The 20,533-nt window shown below is 52.2% G+C and overlaps 2 protein-coding genes across 2 annotated transcripts; both read right to left on the reverse strand.

The window, feature by feature from the left end:
• Window positions 1–1,557: 1,557 nt before the first annotated feature.
• HOXA11 (homeobox A11) lies at window positions 1,558–5,277 on the reverse strand. Its single transcript, XM_020880730.2, has 2 exons — window positions 4,466–5,277; window positions 1,558–3,045 (listed from the first exon to the last, which is right to left on the reverse strand). Exons 1-2 carry the CDS (start codon window positions 5,181–5,183, stop codon window positions 2,813–2,815), a joined length of 951 nt encoding a protein of 316 aa, XP_020736389.2. The 5' UTR covers window positions 5,184–5,277; the 3' UTR covers window positions 1,558–2,812.
• Window positions 5,278–16,635: 11,358 nt separating this feature from the next.
• On the reverse strand, window positions 16,636–20,288 carry HOXA13 (homeobox A13). The gene is made up of 2 exons (XM_020880731.2): window positions 19,328–20,288; window positions 16,636–18,607 (listed from the first exon to the last, which is right to left on the reverse strand). The coding sequence occupies exons 1-2, from the start codon at window positions 20,247–20,249 to the stop codon at window positions 18,363–18,365; spliced, it is 1,167 nt and encodes a 388-aa protein (XP_020736390.2). The 5' UTR covers window positions 20,250–20,288; the 3' UTR covers window positions 16,636–18,362.
• Between the last annotated feature and the right edge of the window lie 245 nt (window positions 20,289–20,533).

Genomic DNA, 20,533 nt, shown 5'->3' on the forward strand with positions numbered 1-20,533 from the left:
TAAGAAATTGCTGCAAAACCCCAGCCGGGTTTATAGCGGCGCATTCCAAATATGCAAATTGGCCGGCCCCGGACGGGTTTACGACCACATTGTCACAGCCATCGGAGGATGGGCTTTTATAGGGCTCAGAAATCAAACCCGCGCCCGCTCGCCGCCGCCCGCCCTCGAACAGTCCTCCTGGCTAGACTCTCCCTAGCAACTTGTGAGACTTCGGTTAATCTTTAACCGTCCCAAAGGAAGTCTTTCCTTAAATCTTTGGCTTCCCTGCCCGCTCCCTCCCTGCCCCGCAGGAGAGTTCTTGTTCACCTCTGTGTGTCTGTCTATCAACCTAGACATTCATCTCGGGGTCTGTCCCATTCCCCTTTGAGCTTGATTTCCCCAGTCGCGCCAGTTAGACAAACACGCAAACAAATAAACAAAGCGGGGGTCTGGGGTCTGGGGCCTCTCTCCAAATTCCATCCCCTCTGCTGCTGTCTCTGATCCTGCCTGGGTGGCTAGGGAGAGAGAATGGGATGGGGTGGAATGGGATGGGATGGGGTGGGGTGGGGTGGGGGTGGGAGTGGGGGGCAGTGGGGGTGGGGGGGTGGAGGGTGGAGGGTGGGGGTGGGGTGGACAAACAAAAGGCACTGGCCTTTCACCCTGCCCCTCAAGGTTATGGGTGATGTCCAAATTTAAGGCAGAAGTTCAAAGGCAGGAAACAAAGAAAACCAGCATCTTTCTTTCCCCAAAGGGGAAAGGCAGCCTCAGCTGGGAGCTGGGGAGAAGGCGCCCTTAGATACTCCTGTGGGTCTGCTCCTTGCACCCAGACCAGTCTCCCCCTACTGAAGGACTCCCCAGGGCACCCCCGAGTGCTTCCACTTCAGGCCTTCTAGTCTGGAAATGGGTGAGCCCAGCCTGGGATCAGACCCATTGGCCAACTCAAGTCCCAAGGCTTTCTCCCAGGGCTGTGTCTGTCTGAGGGGATGAAGCGCCATATTCCAGGCCCTGGGATACCCCATTCCTGAGACCCCACTTCCCCAAAGGACCTGGCCATTCATCTTGACTTCCTAAGCCTGGCTTCTAATGGAGTTAAACCCTGAATAAGCCACCTCCCCACCTCCTCAGGGGCCTAGTAACTTGCCTCTTTCCTAAGGGGGGTAGTGGTGTGGGGGGGGGTGACATTTGGCAGTAAAAGGCGAGTAGGGAGAGGAATGTCACACCAGGACCCAATACTCAAGTTTCCACAGTCTTTATTTTCCTTGTGCCCTGTCGCCTATATACATGCTGCGACTTACGCGGTGGGCTAGAACAGAGGACAGGCCATCACTCCCTTTATACACAGAGCCACCAGATGCTTCTTCACATGGGGAGGCAGAGGAGATTTAATGGGAGGGTGTCTACCTTTCTCAGCTGAGTTCCCCAGACCCTGACTGGCTGAACTACCTCAGAGTATCTCCCTAATGCTTTTCAAATATTGCAAAAAATTAAAAAGACCATTCCCAACACCCTTCCCGTCCCCTCCAATACCCCAAAGGCAATCTACTAATGGCAAAAAAAAAAAAAAGTATTGAAACAAAATAGGTTATGGTTCCTTTATTTACAAGTCTTTTGAACACCATCCCTGTATGAAGCGTACATTCAAATATTTTTAGCAGTGAGTGAGTTTAACCGTGGAACACTGTAAACAGATAGAGCCTTTAAATATTCTCTTCATCATCTTTCTCCCCCCCTCTACATTGCATCTTTTAAAATTCACTTTGGTTCTTGCAGGGAAATATATATATATATATAATATAATATTTATCTTTTAAAATAATTCCAAATCACTCTTGAGCTCTTAGAAGGTCACCGAAAGCTTCCAGGCTCAGTTCTAGGGTGGCGAAGGGCAGAGTGCGACGTTGAAACTGGGTGTTTGGGGGACTCAAGCTCCTCATAGCTGGGGACTGCTGGCCAGGCCCGCTGCTCCACTGAGCAAATCCAAGCTTGAATTAAGTGTGGCATAGACTTTGCCAAATTGCCGCACTCCACAGGCATTTCCTGCAGGGATCCGGGGGCCAGCGGCCTGGGTGCAGCCTCTAGGCTTTTTGATATCTTCCACCTCAGGGAATGGTCTGCTCTGCTACCAGGCTTTAGGCCCAAAGTGGCAGGCCAGACGAAGACCCTCGTCGATAGGAAAAACTAGGTGGGTTGCAGAAGGCAGTTGACTGCTAGAAGCTCGGGCCTAGGACAGTGCGGTGAGTGGCTAGGAGGAGTGGAGAGCCACTGATGCCACCTGGGATGGTAGATTATTTTTCCCCTCAAGGATCAACAGCCTTCTCCCACCTCCCATCGACCTCTTAATCCAGTCCTCTTTCACATTAACTTTGGAAAGCAGTCCCAATCCAGACATCTAGGAATCCTCTCCTTTCCTTCTGCTCCTTTTCCCAAACTGAATTGGGTTTGGCGATCTTGACACAGGGGTCCTAGAGGTGACCAGGCTCCGTGTGGAGGGTCCTGGGTTGGGATAATTTTCCCCGGGGGGGCGGGAAGGGGGCCCAGTCCCTGATGGAGACCACACCCAGCCCATAGCTCTAGCAGTCTCCAAAGGTGAACCACCAGAGGCCCCAAACCATTCATTCTCGTTGATGCACAACTCTCTGAATCCAAGTATCATTAGAAATCTTAACCACCACCGGGCGGTCTCCTTCCAGGCTGTCTGCGTGTATTGCCTTCCTTCTCTTGCACATCTCCTTTCTTCAAAAGTCACCGCATGCCTTGACCTTGTCAAGGGCAAAATCTGCATATAATCTCCTGTGTATGAAGCCCCCCTCCCAGGTCCAGCTGGCTGGAGCCTTTAGAGAAGCGGATTGGCCGAGTAGTACTGTAAACGGTCTCTGTTAATTTTTTTTTCCTTCATTCTTCTGTTCTGAAACCAGATTTTGACCTGACGGTCGGTGAGGTTGAGCATGCGGGATAGTTGCAGGCGTTTCTCTTTGTTGATGTACACACTGAAGAAGAATTCGCGCTCCAGCTCCCGGATCTGGTACTTGGTGTAGGGGCAGCGTTTCTTTCGGGTTCGTTGGCCACCTGTGAAGGCCGAAAGAGGCAGGGAGTGAGCCAGGTGTGACGGTTGCAATCCATCCCAGAGCCCCAAGTGAAGGGAAAGGGCCGGCCCCAGGGACTGGAAGCCCTGCCTCACGCCCAAGCAAGCTTCCCCCACTAAGTCCCTGCCTTCAGGCTCTTACTGCCGGCTGGGGGAGAGGCTGCGGGAGGAGGCTCAGCTCCGGATAAAAGCCAGCTCCCTAGATAGGCCCCCAGGGAAGCTGCTTACTCTGCTCCGAAGCAGAAAGGAGGGTTCCTCACTGCAACAGGCGAGTTAGTGCCGCGGAAACCGCTTTCAAAGCGGCGAGTGGGGGTTGCCGGCTGCCTCCAGCCCAGCCAGACTAAACAAACAGCCGCCCGCGACCATTTCACCTTCCAGCACCTGGGAGGCCGAGTCCCGAGGCAGTAAAGGCGGCCCCAGCCCCAGACTTTACCGGCTTTGGCGGCACTCGGCCCTCCTTAACATCTGGGGGCAGCTGCCGGGTCTTTGTCAGCCTAAGTCCTGGCCACCAGCTCCTGCCTCTCCGGCCAGCACCCTGGCTTCCGCGGGGTGGGGAGGTGGCAGCGGAAGCCCCCTACTCCGGACCTTCCCTAAGGACCAAGGCCACCCAGCCACCCTGGTGCTCTGGCAGGGCTGGGGTGCTGTCCCCGATAGGCTGGAGGACAGAGGGGTTTCCCAGAGCTGCGGGCAGGCTCGACTTGCACCCCTTTCAGTAAAACGCCACTAGAAGTAAAGACAAAACCCGCTTTTGACAGATTGAATAACAATTCTAACATGCAGTCGGACACAAGGCAGCACACGCAATTGCCACTGCGCCCAAGGAAAATGGCTTCCTTTGGACAAAAAGGCCAACTTTGGGTTAATTTGTTTCTTTTAATATATTGCTCGAGCTAAGCGGGCTATTTTATCTGTTAAACACGCTCCTAGCGCCATCGTTAAACAGCGATGCCTTTGAATCCCGGCCGGGACTGGAGTCCCGGCGCAACACATGGCTTTTATAAAAATCTCCGGATTACCTCGCTATCAAAGGCTCCCGAACCCTTGCAGGGAGAATTTACAGGCGCCCACCTCCGGCTCCCCAGCCCTGAGCTGGCCCTGAGCGGGGTCGAGCTGCTGGGCTTTGGAGCCGAGAAGGGAAAAAAAGGGGAAAAGGGAGGTTTTTTGTTTTGTTTTGTTTTTTTTTTTTTGCAGGCATGCCTTGGCCGGTGGGTATTTCACGGCCAATTTCAGCACTCGCCACGTGATCCCGCCTTTTATAACAAAGTTTTGTTGGGGGGAAACCTAAAGGCCCTTCATAAACCTTATATGCTTATAAAACAGCATATAAAAATTTAACAGCGGTGCTGCGCTAGATTTCCAACTCCCCTTTCATAAAGCGCTGGGCGCGCTGCCTTTTATACGTACTGGAGCCGCCGGCCTTGTCCTCAGTGTGGCCGGAAGACGACTCGGGGCTGCTGCTGCTCTCGGGGCGCCGCCGCCGCTCCTTTTCCTCCGCTGCCGCCGCCGCCTCCCGGCAGCCGCCGGCGCCGCTGTCCGAACTTGAAGTTGCCGGCGTGCCCGTGGCCGCTGCCGCCGCCGCCGCCGCCGCCGCGGAGGTCGCCGCGGCCGCCGGGGGCCCCTTCTCGGCGCTCTTGTCCCCGGGGTAGTCGGAGGAGGCGAGGTTTTCCGGGGTGCCGTAGGCCGTCTCGAAAAACTGGTCGAAAGCCTGCGGCAGGACGCCGTTCCTGCCCACGGTGCTATAGAAATTGGACGAGACGGCGGGGGTGGGGTGGTGGTAGACGTTGGCCGAGCTCTTGGCCAGCACGTCGCCAGGCACGCCGGCTGCGCTGGGCGCCTGCAGGCAATCTCTGTGCACGAGCTCCTCCGCGGAGTAGCAGTGGGCCAGATTGCCGCGGGGGTGCCATTTACTGGCGGGCTCAATGGCGTATTCTCTGAAGGTCACTTCGCGCACGGGTTGGACCTGGGGCAGGTTGGAAGAGTAGGAGTATGTCATTGGGCGCGAAGACGGGGTCTGGGGTAGAAAAGAAGGGAGGCTGGAGAAATCTGGACCCGAGACGTAGTAAGTACAACTTGGCAAATACATGTTAGAGGAGCAGGGACCACGCTCATCAAAATCCATCATTGGGCTACCTTGGGCTCTCCGCAGTAGCCGAGCTTAACATGATTCTCCACTGCAGCTGCCTCTTTGAAGCGGATCCGTGAAGTAGAAATTTGGAGACGTAAGCTGACGTGGAAATCTATCCCCATCCTTAGCAGGGAGGTGCTGGTCATGTGACCCGATGTTGAAATTGACAAGCTGCGAGCGAGTCCGGGTTTTTTTTTTTTTCCCCCTTTCCTTTCCTCCCCCCCGCCCCTCCCTCCCCGGCTTCCTTTCTTTGTAGCCACCTCAGGGGAAGCAACAGATCGTCACTCGGTGTTCTCACCGAAAGCACGTAATCGCCGGTGTAACTCATGTTGGCTGGGGGGCCTCCCGGCGCGCGGCGAGGCTGGGTGCTACCCCGTGCCAATTGCTTGTGCTCAGCTGCACGGTGCTGGCCTTTGAGTGCGCCGAGGGCGATGAGAGAGCTCAACTGCCACCCACCTCTCCCCGGGTGAGGGATGCCACACGCTGGGGGTGGCCGGGTGGGAGCTCGTCGCTGCGTGGCCCGTGCGTGGTCTTGGAATCTATCCGCCTGGAGGCTCGCGTTCGCACCTCCTTCTGCTCTGTCCCCCTCCCACAGGCTTGCTCTGGGAACCACCTCTGCCTCCGATCCTGGCTGGACCCCCTTCGGGGCCAGGGTTCGCAGCCGTGGATGTGACTGCCTCGTGGCTTGCCCGATTTGCACGGTGACTTGATTACACGCTCGCATTCATGGTCACTTCCGAAGCGCTTTAGTGCCTTCCGTCCCTAAACCGCCAACAACCAGGGCGGCTTCCCCCGCGGTTTGTCAGGGATCCGCAGGTCCCGGAAGGGCCTTCGTCTCACCCGGGATCCACCTCTCTTTCGTTCTCCCTGCTGGCCTCCTCACCCCCCCACGCCCTGCCCTTGGAGAAACCCGCTCCTTCTCGCTGTCTGCCGGGGTTCGGAGGGACTCAACAGAGCCAGAGGCGCGGGGGCTGCGCCGCTGCGCACTGATCCGCCAGCCGGGTCTTCCGGAGCTGAGGACTCGGGAAACCATGCGGTTGAGGCGAGCCTTGGGCGGCTTCACAGGCGCTGACATCCGAGGAGACTACTCCTGGGTATGCTGCACCTTCCCGGAGCCCACATCCAAGCTCCAGAGCTGCAGGGAGAGTGGGGGCCAGTGAGCGTAGGGCGAGGGCCCGGGAGCCGTGGCTGAGAAAGAGGTAACGCGCCTCCTTTCCTCTGCAAAGCCTGAGGGCCAGGGATGTGCAGGGCAAAAACTCAAAAGGACCGAGGCCTTTCCTGCTACTCATCCCACGGAAGGGACACAATGCCAAAGAAAAGAGATGTCCTTCCGAAACTCCCAGCACTTTGGATGAAAAGAACGCTTTGAAAAGGCTAGGTCTGAACTAAAGATACAGAGGTCATGGCGGCTAGGATGAGTCTAGGTTTCTTGGGAAGAGGAAAGACAGAAACTTGAGATGGTGAAAACTGCTTTCCATCCTCCAGGACTGAATGAACAATATTTGGGAGAAGAAGAAGAGGAGGGCATAGAGCAGCCAGGCAGGGCCAGGAGCTGGGAGGGGTCCAGCTTTGAGGCCTCCCCACAGCTATCTTCTTGGAAGGAACTGGATGCCGCTGAAGGAAAGTTGAAAAATGAAAAAGGATAACCTTTTCCCTTTCCCCATCCAGGAAATAGCTGAAGGTATTTATATATCTTGGGGAGATTTAGAGTATAAATTCTAAGATCTTTGGTATTTAAGTGTCAACATCGATTTATTTATTTATTGCTGAGCTGACTGTAACTGACTCAATAACAAATCTAATCATGTATTGCACTGGAAAAGAAATTTCTCATTATGTATTTTCTCCAAATGATGGCCCACCATTGCATTTGAATACCCGCTGTAAATATCAATAATATCGGGTAATTACTCTGTAGTGGAGTAAACTAATTTATTAGCATTCATGTTTATGTGGCTCCTACCCCCTCCTTTACAGGGGTTGCATATCACAAATCAAACTACTGGGACACATTGGTTTAATGAACTCTTTATTCAGGATTTGCTGCAAGAACTTCCATGCCCCTTGAATCCCTGAGAGCTGAACTTAAAATTATTTGTGCATCTTCAGCTTGACATATTTGTCCACAGTGGCTTGTGCAGAGGGCAGTATCGGTGAGAGTGAGAAGGTCTGGTGGGAAAGAACGTCGTTTGGGAAGGGTAGCTTGAGACCTCCTAAAGCTGGGGATCACAGTTGCAGGATTGCCCTACAGCAAAAAAAAAAACAACTTCTATTTCCAGCGGCGACCAACAAGGCAAAATATTTATTTCCCTACAGCATCTTTCTTGAAGACTGAATATAAAAGAGAGGAGAGGTTTTCAAACAGCAGTATTTAAGTCATACCTAGGCTTATTTTGGCTCTCTCCAACTCTCTCCCAGCAGCCCACCCAGTCCCCGCCACCCCGACCCTCGGACAAAAGGAATGCTTGAGGGGTTTCAGTGACTTTGCCATAACAAAGGCGCCACCACTGCGGGGCTTGCCCCGCCCCTGGGTGAAGGCAAACAAATTCTTGCACTTGTATTAGGGCTTTTAAGACTATAATTGAGCCTGGGGGCGTCTCGGAGAACCGAAAACAGTTCTAGACAGACCTGGGGTTTTATAGCAGTGTTGGCAGTCAACTTCAGCTTGTGCCTGAGCAGACCGGCTGCGGTGGCCCGCCAGCGGGGGACGCCAGGCTATCAACCCTGGCTGCACACAGCCCCTCTCCCAATTAGATCAGTTTTCCCCTTGATGCCAGGGGGAGGGGGTCACCCCAGAAAGGTCGGTATAGGGACCTTCTCTTCCACAGAGCCAGTGCCTTCCACTTTCTTGAGAGCCGAGCTAAGAGGGTGCTGGTCAGTCTGGATCCCATGGGTGTCTGCAGGAGACAAAGGCGAATTCCCGAGGAGAGGCGGGGATAGGGAAGGTGCTCTGGGAGCTGCTGGCAGAACTGAAACGGGGTGCAGGTAGGGTCTTGCAGCCTGGAAGGGGGCAAGTGGGGGCGCTGCCGTGAAGATAGTTGAGAATAAAAGCTTTTGATGCCAGAAGAAGGGAAACTGCCTGGAGCGGTGAATGCTTTTTAGTTCTGCAGCAGGGACAGGAGGGGGTGCTCAGATCCCCAGTGCTGCCAACAGTTCCCAGCTTTGCATGCTTCTCCCCCTCTGGCCTGGAATATACTCATGCTGTGAATGTTTTTTGGGGGGGAGGTGTTCGGAGGTGGGCGCAGCTCTGAGGATCAGACCAAATCTTGGGGAGGCAGAGCTTTGGGTCCTTGGTTTTAACTTTGCTCTGAGCCTAATTGACTCTTCCACTTTGCAGGAGGACCAATAGCCAAGTTGAGCCCACCCGGCTCAAGAGAACACCCGATGGGGTATAAGTCCGCCCTGGAAGGCCAAGTGCGAGTTGTGTTTTGTTTTGTTTTTTTGAGGAGTCCAAGATGGGCACGGCTGTGACATTGGCCCTGGAGACTGATTTCCCACGAGCTGTTCTTTCTCAGAAGCTCCACAGTGCAGGACCATCTCCAGAAAACAGTCTTTAGCGTGTATTTCCTTTTATCGTCAACCCGGAGCCCAACGGCAGCTATTGCGAGAGGCCAAAAATGTTTTGGAGGAAGAAAAACAAAGGCAGGAAGTGGCGGCGGCCTGACGGTGCGTGTGTGTCTGCGGAGAAGGGAGGGAGCCATTTCAATCTCTTCTTGTTTTTCCAAACTTCAAGGTCTAGGCAGCCCTAGCAGGGCCGGCCCGTCGCTCCCGGTGCAGCATTTGGAGATGGCCACCCGGACAGGCGAAGGCTGGCGCCCGAGCCAGCCTCGTCAGGCGGAAACGGCTAACGAGGCGATTTGCTCAGCAGAGTAAACCAAGTCTTTCCAAATTTCATTTGATTTGGCCCTAAAAGTCAGGGGTTGGGGGATTCTGCAACGCCTCCCAGACCTTCCTCGGCAGGCGGGCTGAGTGCGCCTTGCCGGGGATTCCTAAGCTCTGCACTCCACTCCACGCCTCTTCCCAGGTGGGATATGGGAATAAAGTGTGTCCAGGTGCATCTACCCAGCACTGCCGCCTCCCCTTCTTCTTGCAGCCGAGGGGTCTGGGAAGCAGCTGGAGGGTGCCTGCTGGCCGTGCCCAGGCTAGGTAACCTTGGCATGGTCAGTGCACATCAGGGCAAAGTGAGCCTTTTCACCTGAGTTATCCTGTGTGTGCATGTGTGTGTGTGTGTGGGGGGGGACGGAGAGTTGTTTCAAGCATAGTCATTCAAGGGACATGAGCAGAAAGGACCGTCACTTGATAGGCAGCCTAACAACTGTTCACTCCAAGGGAGGATAGAATTGGGGGGCAGGGAGTGCCTCCAGACTCTGGAGACTCAGACTCATCCCTAACTGATCATGCTCCTGGGTCACCTTCTTCTCTCTCTGGGGCTGACTTGGACTCTGGCAGTGGCTCATTGTCCCTGAATCTGAGAATGCGATGTCTCAGCGCCTGCACTTGCAGCCCTCAGACTGCTCAGTGCATAACCCTTAACATGAATGCCAACAGCAGGCTGCCCGCTCACTTTGTTTCCTCTCTAACCATCGTCTGTCTCTATCTCCCTGCGGCTCCTGCTTGCCAGTCGTCTGCCCTGCCCCTTTCCAGCCAAGTCTCCCTTTCTGTGGCCTCTTGCCTCTTCTGATACTTCCCCTATGCTGAGCCAGAGCTGAGGTGCCACTGGAGGCCACTCGGTTCGGAAAACACAGTTTCTCTGGAAGCTGGTTAGGTTCCTGACTCTTCTCCCAGTTCAGGCCTCCACCAGGGGTCTGAATTGGACCTCTCACCTCCTTCTTCTGAACATTCTATTCCAAGGCCCTACCAGGCTCTTTTTCTCTCCCTCCCTCTCTCATCAACATTCCCTTCTTCTCTTCTTGGAACTCAGCTCCTGCTTTTCTAGGCCTGGCAATCTTGGATGGCAGCTGGCCTGGGAGGGGCAAGGCCCACCTGACAGACCAAAATTCACTCCTAAAGATCTGTGGTTGTTTGTGGATCACATAAGGTACCTTTTTTTTTTTTTTAATTGCTGAACTGAGCCCCTACCTTCCTCTGTTCCCAAATGTCACACCTGTTTCTAGAAAACCATAGCAAAAACTGTGGCAACCCTTGCACATTGTACACAGGTGCAAGAGCCAGATGGAGGACCCAGGATGAAAATGGCTATCAAGCCCTTCACAGGGTTGGAGGCCAGGTTCCCATTTGGAGGCTTTCTGTGTCCAAGTGGGAGATACCCTGGAGGTACATCTGTCTTCCTTGGTAAAGCCCAGGAGATCTCCTAGAATTTGTTCTTAGGAAATGGTCTATTGGCAGATCATGGCCAACTTATCACATTTCAAGACACTCTCTAGAGGAGACACTGAGGCTTCAATAAAATATCAAGAGACCCCCTTCTATCACGAAGGATGTTGGGGTTAATTTATCTCCCTGGCTAGAAGAGACACCTGTTCCCCCTCTCCCTCAAGCTCTTCCTCCCTTCCCTAAAGCACAGAAACAGGTAATGCCTTGAACTTGAACTTACAGTTGACTCTTTTCTGACTCATAGTTTAAATCTCCAAGGTCCTTAAACATCTGAAGAAGTCCACATCCTTCCCGTGGCTACTGAGGCATCAGGTTTAGCAGAGGGTCTCAGACACCCAAGCAATCTGGTTACTATTTAGTTTAGTGTGTCCCAAAGTGATGGGAAAAAGAGAGTTACTTCCTTTGAGAAGAACTATTTTTATTTTTATTGTTGTGGACTCATTAAATAAGATTTTTTCCCCTACTGAGTGGGAATAGATGAGGGCGTGGGGGCTGAAGGGCAAAGCCCTGGTTCTCAGTGTCTGCCTTCCATTCTCCCTGCAACTTCGCCCCAAACGGGGTTTCCCCAGCCAAGGATATCTGTAATAAAGAGGACAAAAGGCAGAGGGCAGCCCAACCCAAAGGCCAGCTCTGGTCCTGGGGTTGGGGTAGGGGGGTGTGTCTTAGTCTTGATCACTGTGGCTCACAGGAAGCTCCCCTACCCCAAGCTTCAGCTACCACTGAGGGCAGTTCCCCCAGGCTCCTCTGGTTCTTCTTAGCCTGAATCCATGGCTCACATTCCAGGCTGGAGAAGAGCTAGCCCCTGCCTCCTCAAACCCTGCCCTAGGAGTCTTCCCCATAGGCCCTAATACTCAGTTCTGTGATGGTACCTATTCACAGACAGTCCTTCTGCCTACTGTCCCCTGAAGACCCTGCTCCACACGTGCAGCCCTAGGGATAAAGCCCTGCTTTTCTATATGCTGTGAAAAAAAGACAAAATCATTTACAGGGCCTCTTTGATTCACCTGGAGCAATAAGCTCAGAGGAGGACCAGATTTAAGCGATTGACCACTAGGCCTGAAGTCATGACCTGCTGCTAGCAGGCAATGGGCAGAGGGAAGGGACCCCCACCCCTCCTCAGTACAGTGACGGGATTGTTGGGGTGGGGGGTGGCTGGGAGTCAGAGAGTTTTACCTTTGGCAGAGTGCACCTCAGGGTGGCCCATATTTTAGGCAGGAGAAGCACAGGCAAGTTCTCACCAAAGGCCTGCCATACACTGAGGGAGCAGACCTCGACTCAGGGACCTCAAGAGAAGCTCCCAGCAGGTTCCTTGCTTCCCCATCCTATTCTACGCCCACCTGGCCTGGTGGCCCCTGCCAGGTCCCTGTCTCTCCCAGAGCTCAGAACTCAGATCCAGCCGCATCCACTCTACTGAGCTTGCAGGTTTTGCCTCTCACCCCGGCTAGGCCTCCGCGGGCTCAGTTCTTCTGGGACTCGACGGGAACATAGCCTGGGCCACCTCTGGCTGCGCGAACTCCGCTTCAATATGGCTGGAGGCGAAGGAGTTGGTCACCAGGAAAGGGCTGCCTTCAGTCCGCGATCCCCGGTTATCAGAACCTGCTTGCAGCCGGCCGGTTGCGTGTCCTGTGTCTTCTCGCGGCGACCGGCCCTGGCCGTGGAGACGGCGGTGGCGCAGAGGACCTGACCTTTATGGCGCGAGAGGAGAGCGCTCTCTAAGCTGCCAGGAGGGGGGTTCTGAGGTTTCCAACCTCTCCCACCCAATAGCAGCCCAGACACCCACGCATGCCTCTCGCCCCTGTTTCCCCCTCCTTTTTGTGCATTGTCCGCAGACCCGCAGCCAGAACAAAGCCCCCAGCAGTGGTCTCTCCATCGCCTTCGAGAGCTCTTGTCCCTATCTCCCCTGGGCCAAAAGGCTCGGAGCTTAAGTCGAGCGGTCTAAGTCCACCCCCCACCTCCCACCCCAGCGCCCTCTTCTTTCCCTTAGCCCCAGCCGCCCTCAGCCAAAGCCAGGGTACTACTCTGCATGCCAGCCGGGCCCCTGCCCGTGCCAACCTCCCTCCCATGCGCCCCGTCCTGGCCTCGGACTGCGGGCGGCGCCGGGCCTACCTACAGCCGAGTCCAGCGCGGCCGAGGCGCGGGGCGCAGCGAGGCCGAGCCTGCTTTCCGGCCCCGAGGAGGGAGACCCGAATTAGGCCGCCTGGGTCCGCAACGTGCCCGGCTCGCTCTGGGTTCCCTCGGATCCCACCCCACCCATCAGGCCGGGGCTCAGAAAGCGGAAGTATTTGGTGGAGAAAAACACGGTTTCTTTTCAGCCCGTTTCAGAACCCCTTTTAGAGCAAATGCTCCTGTCAAGTTTTATTTCCCGTTGCAAACCACCTTCCACGCTGCCAAGAATTAAGACCGGGAGAGATTAAATAGCCGATTATTCTCGTGGGGAGGGAGGGGCAGGAGCGGAGAAGAGGGACCCGCACCAACACTTTCGTTGGACTCGGTTTGTCTGCATCAAATAATGCCCAGCGAGACCCGCGAAGGCTCGCGCGGGCAGCGGTGACGTCAGCCTGCAGCTGCGGGGCGCCGCGCGGGACTGGGGGGCCTGGGCCTGGACCTCGGCTAGCGTCCCGCTGCACGCCCCCTCCGGCCACTGGCCGTCCGGGCGAGGCAGGCTCTCTAAAGCTTTGCGCCTCCATTTTGAGGAGAGTGTTCCTAGGGACGCGCGGAGGCTTCTGAGCCTCCTCGGCCCACGAGGGGCGCGGCATCGGGTGGCTTCCCGGGTCCGCTGCGGCGCCTCTCCCGCACGTCCTCGGTCCCTGCACCGAGCGAGGGGTGTCGGGCGGCCCCCGCGCCGCTGCGCGACTGCCCGCCAAGGTTCGCACATCTCCAAGGCCTCGCTGTGATGACCGCTCCCCGGTGGATCCAGCTCTTCGGCGGCGCGACGGAGCCAGGCAGAAATGAAATCAACTGTGGCGAGGCCTTGGCTGCTTCCACGGAGTTTTTCTGTGCCAGCGTCCTTTTTTTTTTTTTTTTTTTCTCCCTTTCCCTTGAAAATCAAATTAAAAATAGCAAACACCTTTCAGACATTGGTCGGGCGCTAGGTAGATGCGCTAGGATTGAAGCAGCCGATCAGCAAGTGGGTATTTTCATAAAGAATGAAGCCGGCTGTTATTTACACGGCGGCCTGGCGGATGAAAACTTAATTATTGTGTGCGTGTCCTAAACCGAAGCATAAATCTCCCCAGGCCTCTTGGATAACGTTACATCTCTGCTTATGAAAAATGGGATGTGAGCAACTCGCTGCACATTTCTCTGATTCTTCAGGTCTTGGGCTGCTGACACGCATTCGATCAACTTTAAAGGAATGCGCATAAATCAGCGAGCCCCTAGCGTCTCCTCCATAGAAGTTCGCAAATCCGGAAGGGCGCCTCTGAACCCACCCGGTCTGGGGCTTAGCAGTCCCGGGCTGGCTCCGTCTCCGCTACGAAAGAAACTCGGGAATTCGCAGACGGGAGCGAGAACCCGCATCCTCAACAAACCCTCCAAACACACTCAGCAGGATGTAATCCACACATATATTATACGGTGAAATGTGTCATTAGTTACCCGCACACGTATGTTATCACCCTCAGCTGAATGTCGCTGCCTCGTGAAGTTTTAAGAAAATATCTCAAATAGGTTGAATTTTTAAAAAGATTAATTTTCTCACCCTTTCTTGAAAATTTTAGTTTTCTGTTAAAAAAAAAAAAAACCACCAGTTTAAATAGATGGCTTAAGCTCTGTATCAGGCATAAATAGTAGTGAAATGCAAAGTGGCATTTTACAATCATCCACTTAAAATACCTTAATAAATTTGACAGTATTAAGAGCAGATGGAAAGAGTAGTTTTTTTAAGTCCCATATTTACAATTTTAAAAAAATGGTAACATGACAGGCCATTACAGGATTAAAAATCATTGTTAATTTGATAGATGGAAATGGTGTCTAGTTGTTTCCATATTATAATTTCTTACTCTGAAAATGTATCCCTTTTGGGGGAAAAAAAAATTATACTTGAATCAGGGACTCAACAACACCATCCCAGTGTCTGGCATTATTATACCTATATGGTGGCTGGCATCCTCCTGGGTGTCTATTTTCTAAAGGTTTAGATTAATTGCTATTTGGGTATTAGGGAACCATCACACACCATGCTTACTTCAGGTTATCCGGTAGATCCATGAGAATTTTAAGTAAAAGGTAAAATCAACATTACCAATAACTGTTTCAGAAGAGAGAGAAAAAGAGAGAGAGAGAGAGAGAGAAAAAACAACCTCTGAAATATCTTCTGTCATTAATTTCAAAAACTGAAGGGAGAAAAAAAAGAAAACTACTTTACCCAGAGTTCCTGCAGTGGCGATGGCTTGTGAAAAGGGTGGTATTCCTGCTGCAGAGATGCTGTTGGCCTTCTTCCTAGGCCTGAGGCTCAGAATATTCCTTACATCTAAAGAAAAATATCCCCCATCAACAGAAGAGTCCCCTTTGGAGCTGTTCGTAAACACACAGTTTGATCCAGCTTTGAGGGGATTTTCCACCACTCTAAACATTTTGGGAGAAAGTTGTTACTTTGGCTGGGTGGCAGCTCATTTAGAAATGGAGTGCTGCAGAACAAGATGTGGGGAGGTTGATTTGAAGCACCATTTTCATTTGTTTCCACAAGTGGAGTGAAAATCCTCAGGGCAGCAAAACTTGATTGCATTTCACAAGACCATTCTATGTGTATGTTTCAAGACCATGCTGTTTTTAGACAGCTTTAGAGATTCTTTCTATAATTCTCCATCTATAAAGGAGTTCTAAGTCTTCAGGTTGGAGAGGTTTCTGTCAGCGTCAGCCAAGTTTGTTATCAACTGATATTATTTTCCATAAAATGATGAATAAGATTACTCGGCTCACAATTACTTTCGTCTTAACATAAAGACAAAATTCACCTCATCTCAAAATTCTGCATCCTAAAGATCTTGGTTCCACCAACATTTCAATGCATATATGCGTAGCATAGTATGTTTTTGACAAAAACTCATCACCTTATGTTTATATCAAATATAGAAACATACATATGTCTTAGTTATGACTCTAAACATAGCATCCAATGTGTTGTTAGGGGTCAATAAGTAGTAGATATGATTGTTATTGCCAGTATAATTTTGATGGTGGTTGTTCATATTAAATGTATATATTTCTTCCATAAACCAAATGGCAGCTTAGAAAACATCAGTATAAGATTGCACACCACCCAGGCACAGCACTTGACTCAGAGCTATCCAGGATAACTCTCCTTCTGCATCCATATTATGGTCATTTTATAGATATGAGATCTTTAAGCTCTCCATACTGACCTCTTAAGAGGTGAGTTTCTTTGAATTTCTGAAATGTAACTCTAGAGCTCTAGAGTTAGCAAGGCATCTGAAACTTTTTATTTACCGTATAGAGATCCCTTACAGCTCTAGTTAGGATGGTAGACCACCTTGGAGGGTGAGGTCCAAGAAAGAAAGGTTATTTAAGAACACCTCTTAGACTGTAACAAAAACGTACAGCTTTAAAGCAGATCTGCAGAAATCTGATGCAGAGGAAGCTGCTATGAATACAAATCAAACTCGGCCATTAAAGAAAAGGAGCAAAACTTCAACATGTAAGGTACATTTTGGACCTCAACATTCAAATCACCTTAAATTACACCATTTTGAGTCATCAGTAATTAACGATACTCTATCTGTACAGATTCTACAAATAAATATACAAGCACACACAAGCACTAATATGCAAATGTATACATGTATACACATATGATATATATTCACATATATACAGGCACGTGTATAACTTACATATATTCAAATTTGCTCCATCTGGTGCCAAAGAAATGAGTACTAAATCTCTAAAACAAGGAGTCAAGGAGGTAAGACCTTTTGATTCCCTTGAAGCTGAAGAATTACAAGGAAGCTTGTCAACGCGAGGTGGCGCCCTTGATCTACTAATCCAGCTGAGGCCAATTCATGAGCTGTCAAAAGTCAAGGTCACAAATTGTCTTTTTTCATCAAGGTCAAGGTTTAAGGCCTTTCCTAGTCCTGTCATTTCAACAAATATCAAAACCTGCCCTTTCAGACACATGCAGACCCAACAGCAGATTTTAAAATACGACAGCCTGGGCATCGCTGATACTAAACAACTGGTTTTCATTTTCCACAGGGAGCCTGGGAATTTATACTATCTCCTCCTCCTTTCTTTTCTCTCCTTTTCAGAATACCTGACACTTTAACCTTCTCAAAGCACTTATATAAATTTTTAGGATTTTAGTTGTGAGGGATTTCTCCCTTTGCTTAAAAAATTTGTAGCAAAAAAAAAAAGCTGAATAATAATAGAAAACAATGGTCCTTGGTTTGTATAGGACAAACCACCGGCTCCTTTTCTTTCTGTGAAGTGCATGTTTAGCATAGGAAAATAATGACTATTTCCTTCAGATTTTAATGACAGTGTCTATTTTATTAACATAATTAATACCACTATATCAACTATCTACAGGTCTAAGGCTTTTTTAAACTATATTTTTAGTAGAAATACTTGAAAAGCAGGTGCACAAATACATTTTCACAGTGTGCTGAATGTCTTTATTTACAAGATAGCATTTTATAGTGAATATGAACAAAATGAATGTGCTGGTTGAAATAATTGCTTGATTAAAGACGTGCTGTGAAGATGAACCCCCTAAACTTTCTAATGCAGTCTCATAACACAATAAACAAGGAAAAAATACTAATCCCTTAACAGATCAAAAATATAGAGTGTAAACATCTAAATGTTTTAGGGGAATGGATTTCCGTTTTGAGTTTTCTAAAAATAAAAAAGAAAATTATTTCTCTAGCCAATGTTTAGTAAATATTGGGAAATACCAATTTATGTGAAAAATTAATTGTATTCAAACCAAAGGCCACCATGTTAGGGTGGGACCTCTCAGAAGATATGACATAACGTGAATTCTGTGAATTATCTGATGATTTAAATATTTTTAAATGTATCAAATCCTTTGAGAAGTAGATTAAATTGGGGCAGAAAATATTGTCCAAATGCCGCAAAAAAAAAAAAAAGTTGTCATAAACAATTAAAAATTATTATCAGAAGGGCATTCCCAAGCGGGGGTTCTCCTATGGCCTCAAAGGCTCACTCCGATGGTTGTACTTACTCCTAAGACAAACGATCCTCGGAAGAGCTTTCTCTCCCTTTGCCCCTTCATAGAAAATAGTCCAAGATCATTATTTCAGTACCTTTTTCTCCTTTCCTTTCTAAGTCTATACATGATGTGTTTTGCAGAATATACAACAATGGTAGAAATTTCACTAAGATTTACCTGAGCAGTCACTTAACATGCAAAGGAGATGGTAATGGTGACCCAGAAGACAAGCAGATGATTACAAAAGCCTCTTGCATTTGTAACCAACTTTCCAATCATTGATCATTATCATATAACATAGTGTCCTAAATATAACGGTCACATAAATACTTACAAGATTTCAGTAAAAGGGTAAACTTATCTGAAATTGCGTATTTGGGGGGCTGATGTTTGACTCTAGAGTTTGTCATTTAATGGTCTGTCGGAGTTGGCGGGAGAACTGGCAGTCTTTACCATTTCTTAAAGTTTTAAAAAGAGTTGTAGATTCCACAGGAGAAAGAGATTCCCCCTTAGAAAAGCAAAATGCCAGTGTCTCTCTTTCTCTTTCCCATTCTTCAATTATTATTAGCATTATAACCATTATCTGGGAAAAGCAACGAGTTCTGAAGCATTTCTTCAAGTTGCCCTCTAGCTCCACTTTTAATCCATTAACTAGTGGTCTTGAGTTTGTTGATAACTTTTTTCTCTTTGACCCTCCTGTTCTGGAACCAGATTGTAACCTGTCGCTCGGAGAGATTCGTCGTGGCTGATATCCGCCTCCGTTTGTCCTTGGTAATGAATTTGTTTGTAGCGTATTCCCGTTCGAGTTCTTTTAATTGCACCTTGGTGTAAGGGACGCGCTTCTTTCTCCCCCGCCTGTAGGAGCTGGCGTCTGAGGGATGCGAGACCACGTCTGGAAGATAGGGAAGAAGGCAAGTTATACAGGGATCAGATCCAGGCCAGGACACAGGCGACAGCTCTCTCTGAGCCACCGCCTTGCAGTGCCCGGCTGCCCTTTGCCACCCGCTGTACAATCCAGCCCTTCTGCCAAAACCCGGAGGGTCAGTGGGGAGGGTGGGGAGTTCTGCACTGAAATGAAATCGCCGAGATCCAATGACTACCCCAGCCTGGGCCACTCTGCCTGCACAGAGGCCGGGCTTCGCTTGATCTTCTGGCCCAGCGGCTCAAATCTTAGCCTCCAGGCTCAGGAGACAACATTTCCATGCCTGATTCCTTTCTATATCGCCAAAGCCCCAACACTTGATGCTTCTACACTGAAGGCATTTTTGAGAGAATGAAGACGGGCAATTTGATAAACCATTTCCAGGTCAATTTCCCATCCTTAAAGTCCATGTCAGGGGCTGGCAAGGGCGGAGCGCAGAGGGAGAAGGAAGCCAGCGAGGGTCCCCACGAGCTTCTTCCCAGCCATCCCTCACCCAGGGAGAGCCAGGACCAGCCCAACTCCAGGGCAGTGAGGGCAGCGCCAGCCTGCCAGGGTCGGGCTCCCAGGGGTGCAGCACCACTAGGACAGGCCAGGGAGAGAGGAGAAGGGCACGAGGGTGACCCAGGAGCGAGCGGAGGAGAAGCTGGGGCGGAACCGGAGGACCGGGGCTGAGAAGGGGGCGCCATTTACCGGGTAGAGTGGACTTCCAGAGGTGGGGAGGCTGCGCCTGCTCTTTGGGGCAGTACATTTGGCCGTTCCAGCCGTTGGGCAGCGCCCAGGGCTGGTAGCTTTCCATGGGAAGACCCAGGGGCTCGTGGCGCGACTCGCCGGGGCCCCCGAGGCCCGGCACCACCGGCATATCCAGGTAGCCAGGCACGGGCTGGTGGTGGTGGTAAGGCCCGGGTGCGTAGCCCTGGTGGTAGAAGGCGAACTCCTTAGCGCGGGAGCTGAACTCCTCGGCCGCGGGGCCAGCGGTGTCCATGTACTTGTCCGCGAAGGCAGCGGCGGCGGCGGCCGAGGCGGGCTGCGCGCACGACTTGATGGCGTTGGGGTGCGGGCCCATGCGCGCGCAAGGATAGTAGCCGCTGCCGAAATAGCCGTAGGGCAGCGCCGCGGGCCCCGACGAGCTCTGCGCCGCCGCCGAGCAGGGACTGCACTGTTTGGCGGCATCGGCGCCTGCTGGGCCCGCGGGGCCCGGTCCTCCCGAGGACGACGCCGCCGCCGCCGCCGCTGCAGCGGCGGCGGCGGCGGCAGCGGCGGCGGCGGCCGACGGGGGCGCCTCCCCGGGCGCGCTGCTGTAGGCGGCCGCCGCGCCGGGCGCCAGGGGCGCCGGGTGAGCCATCAGGTTGCGGCACTGGTTGGCTGCGGCCGCCGCCGCCGCCGCGGCCGCCGCCGCAACCGAGAAGTTGCCCCCCGCGGCCGCAGCCGCCGGGTGGGGGAAGCCCCCGCCCCCGGCCCCAGCCGCCGCCGCCGCTGCCGCCGCCGCCGCCGCCGCCGCCGCCCCTTCCATGTTCTTGTTGAGCTCGTCGGCCACCAGGCCGCCGCCGTTGTCGTAGAGAAACATGACGGTGGGCTCGATCCAGCGGGGGTGGAGGAGCACGGAGGCTGTCATAGCACGAGCCGCATGGAGAAGACCCCAGTGGCGCTGTTTTAAAAAGCCCCCAAGAAGTGAAGAGCGCGCGGCGCGGGGCCGGGGCCCGAGCGAGGGGGGCGGATCGCGCCCCGCGGGGTCGCGCCAGGCGGCCGCCCATTGGCCCGGCCCCCCCTTCCTCCCGCTCCGCCCACGGCGTATGCAAAGCGGGCGGCTCCAAGCCCGGCTCTGCCCCGTACACTCGTCGTCCCCACCGCCGCCCGCGCCGTCCCCAGAGCCAGCGCCCGCCGCGCGGCCGCGCACCA

The sequence above is a fragment of the Odocoileus virginianus genome, chromosome 1 (assembly GCF_023699985.2).
Source record: "Odocoileus virginianus isolate 20LAN1187 ecotype Illinois chromosome 1, Ovbor_1.2, whole genome shotgun sequence".
NCBI classification, from domain to species: Eukaryota; Metazoa; Chordata; class Mammalia; order Artiodactyla; family Cervidae; genus Odocoileus; species Odocoileus virginianus.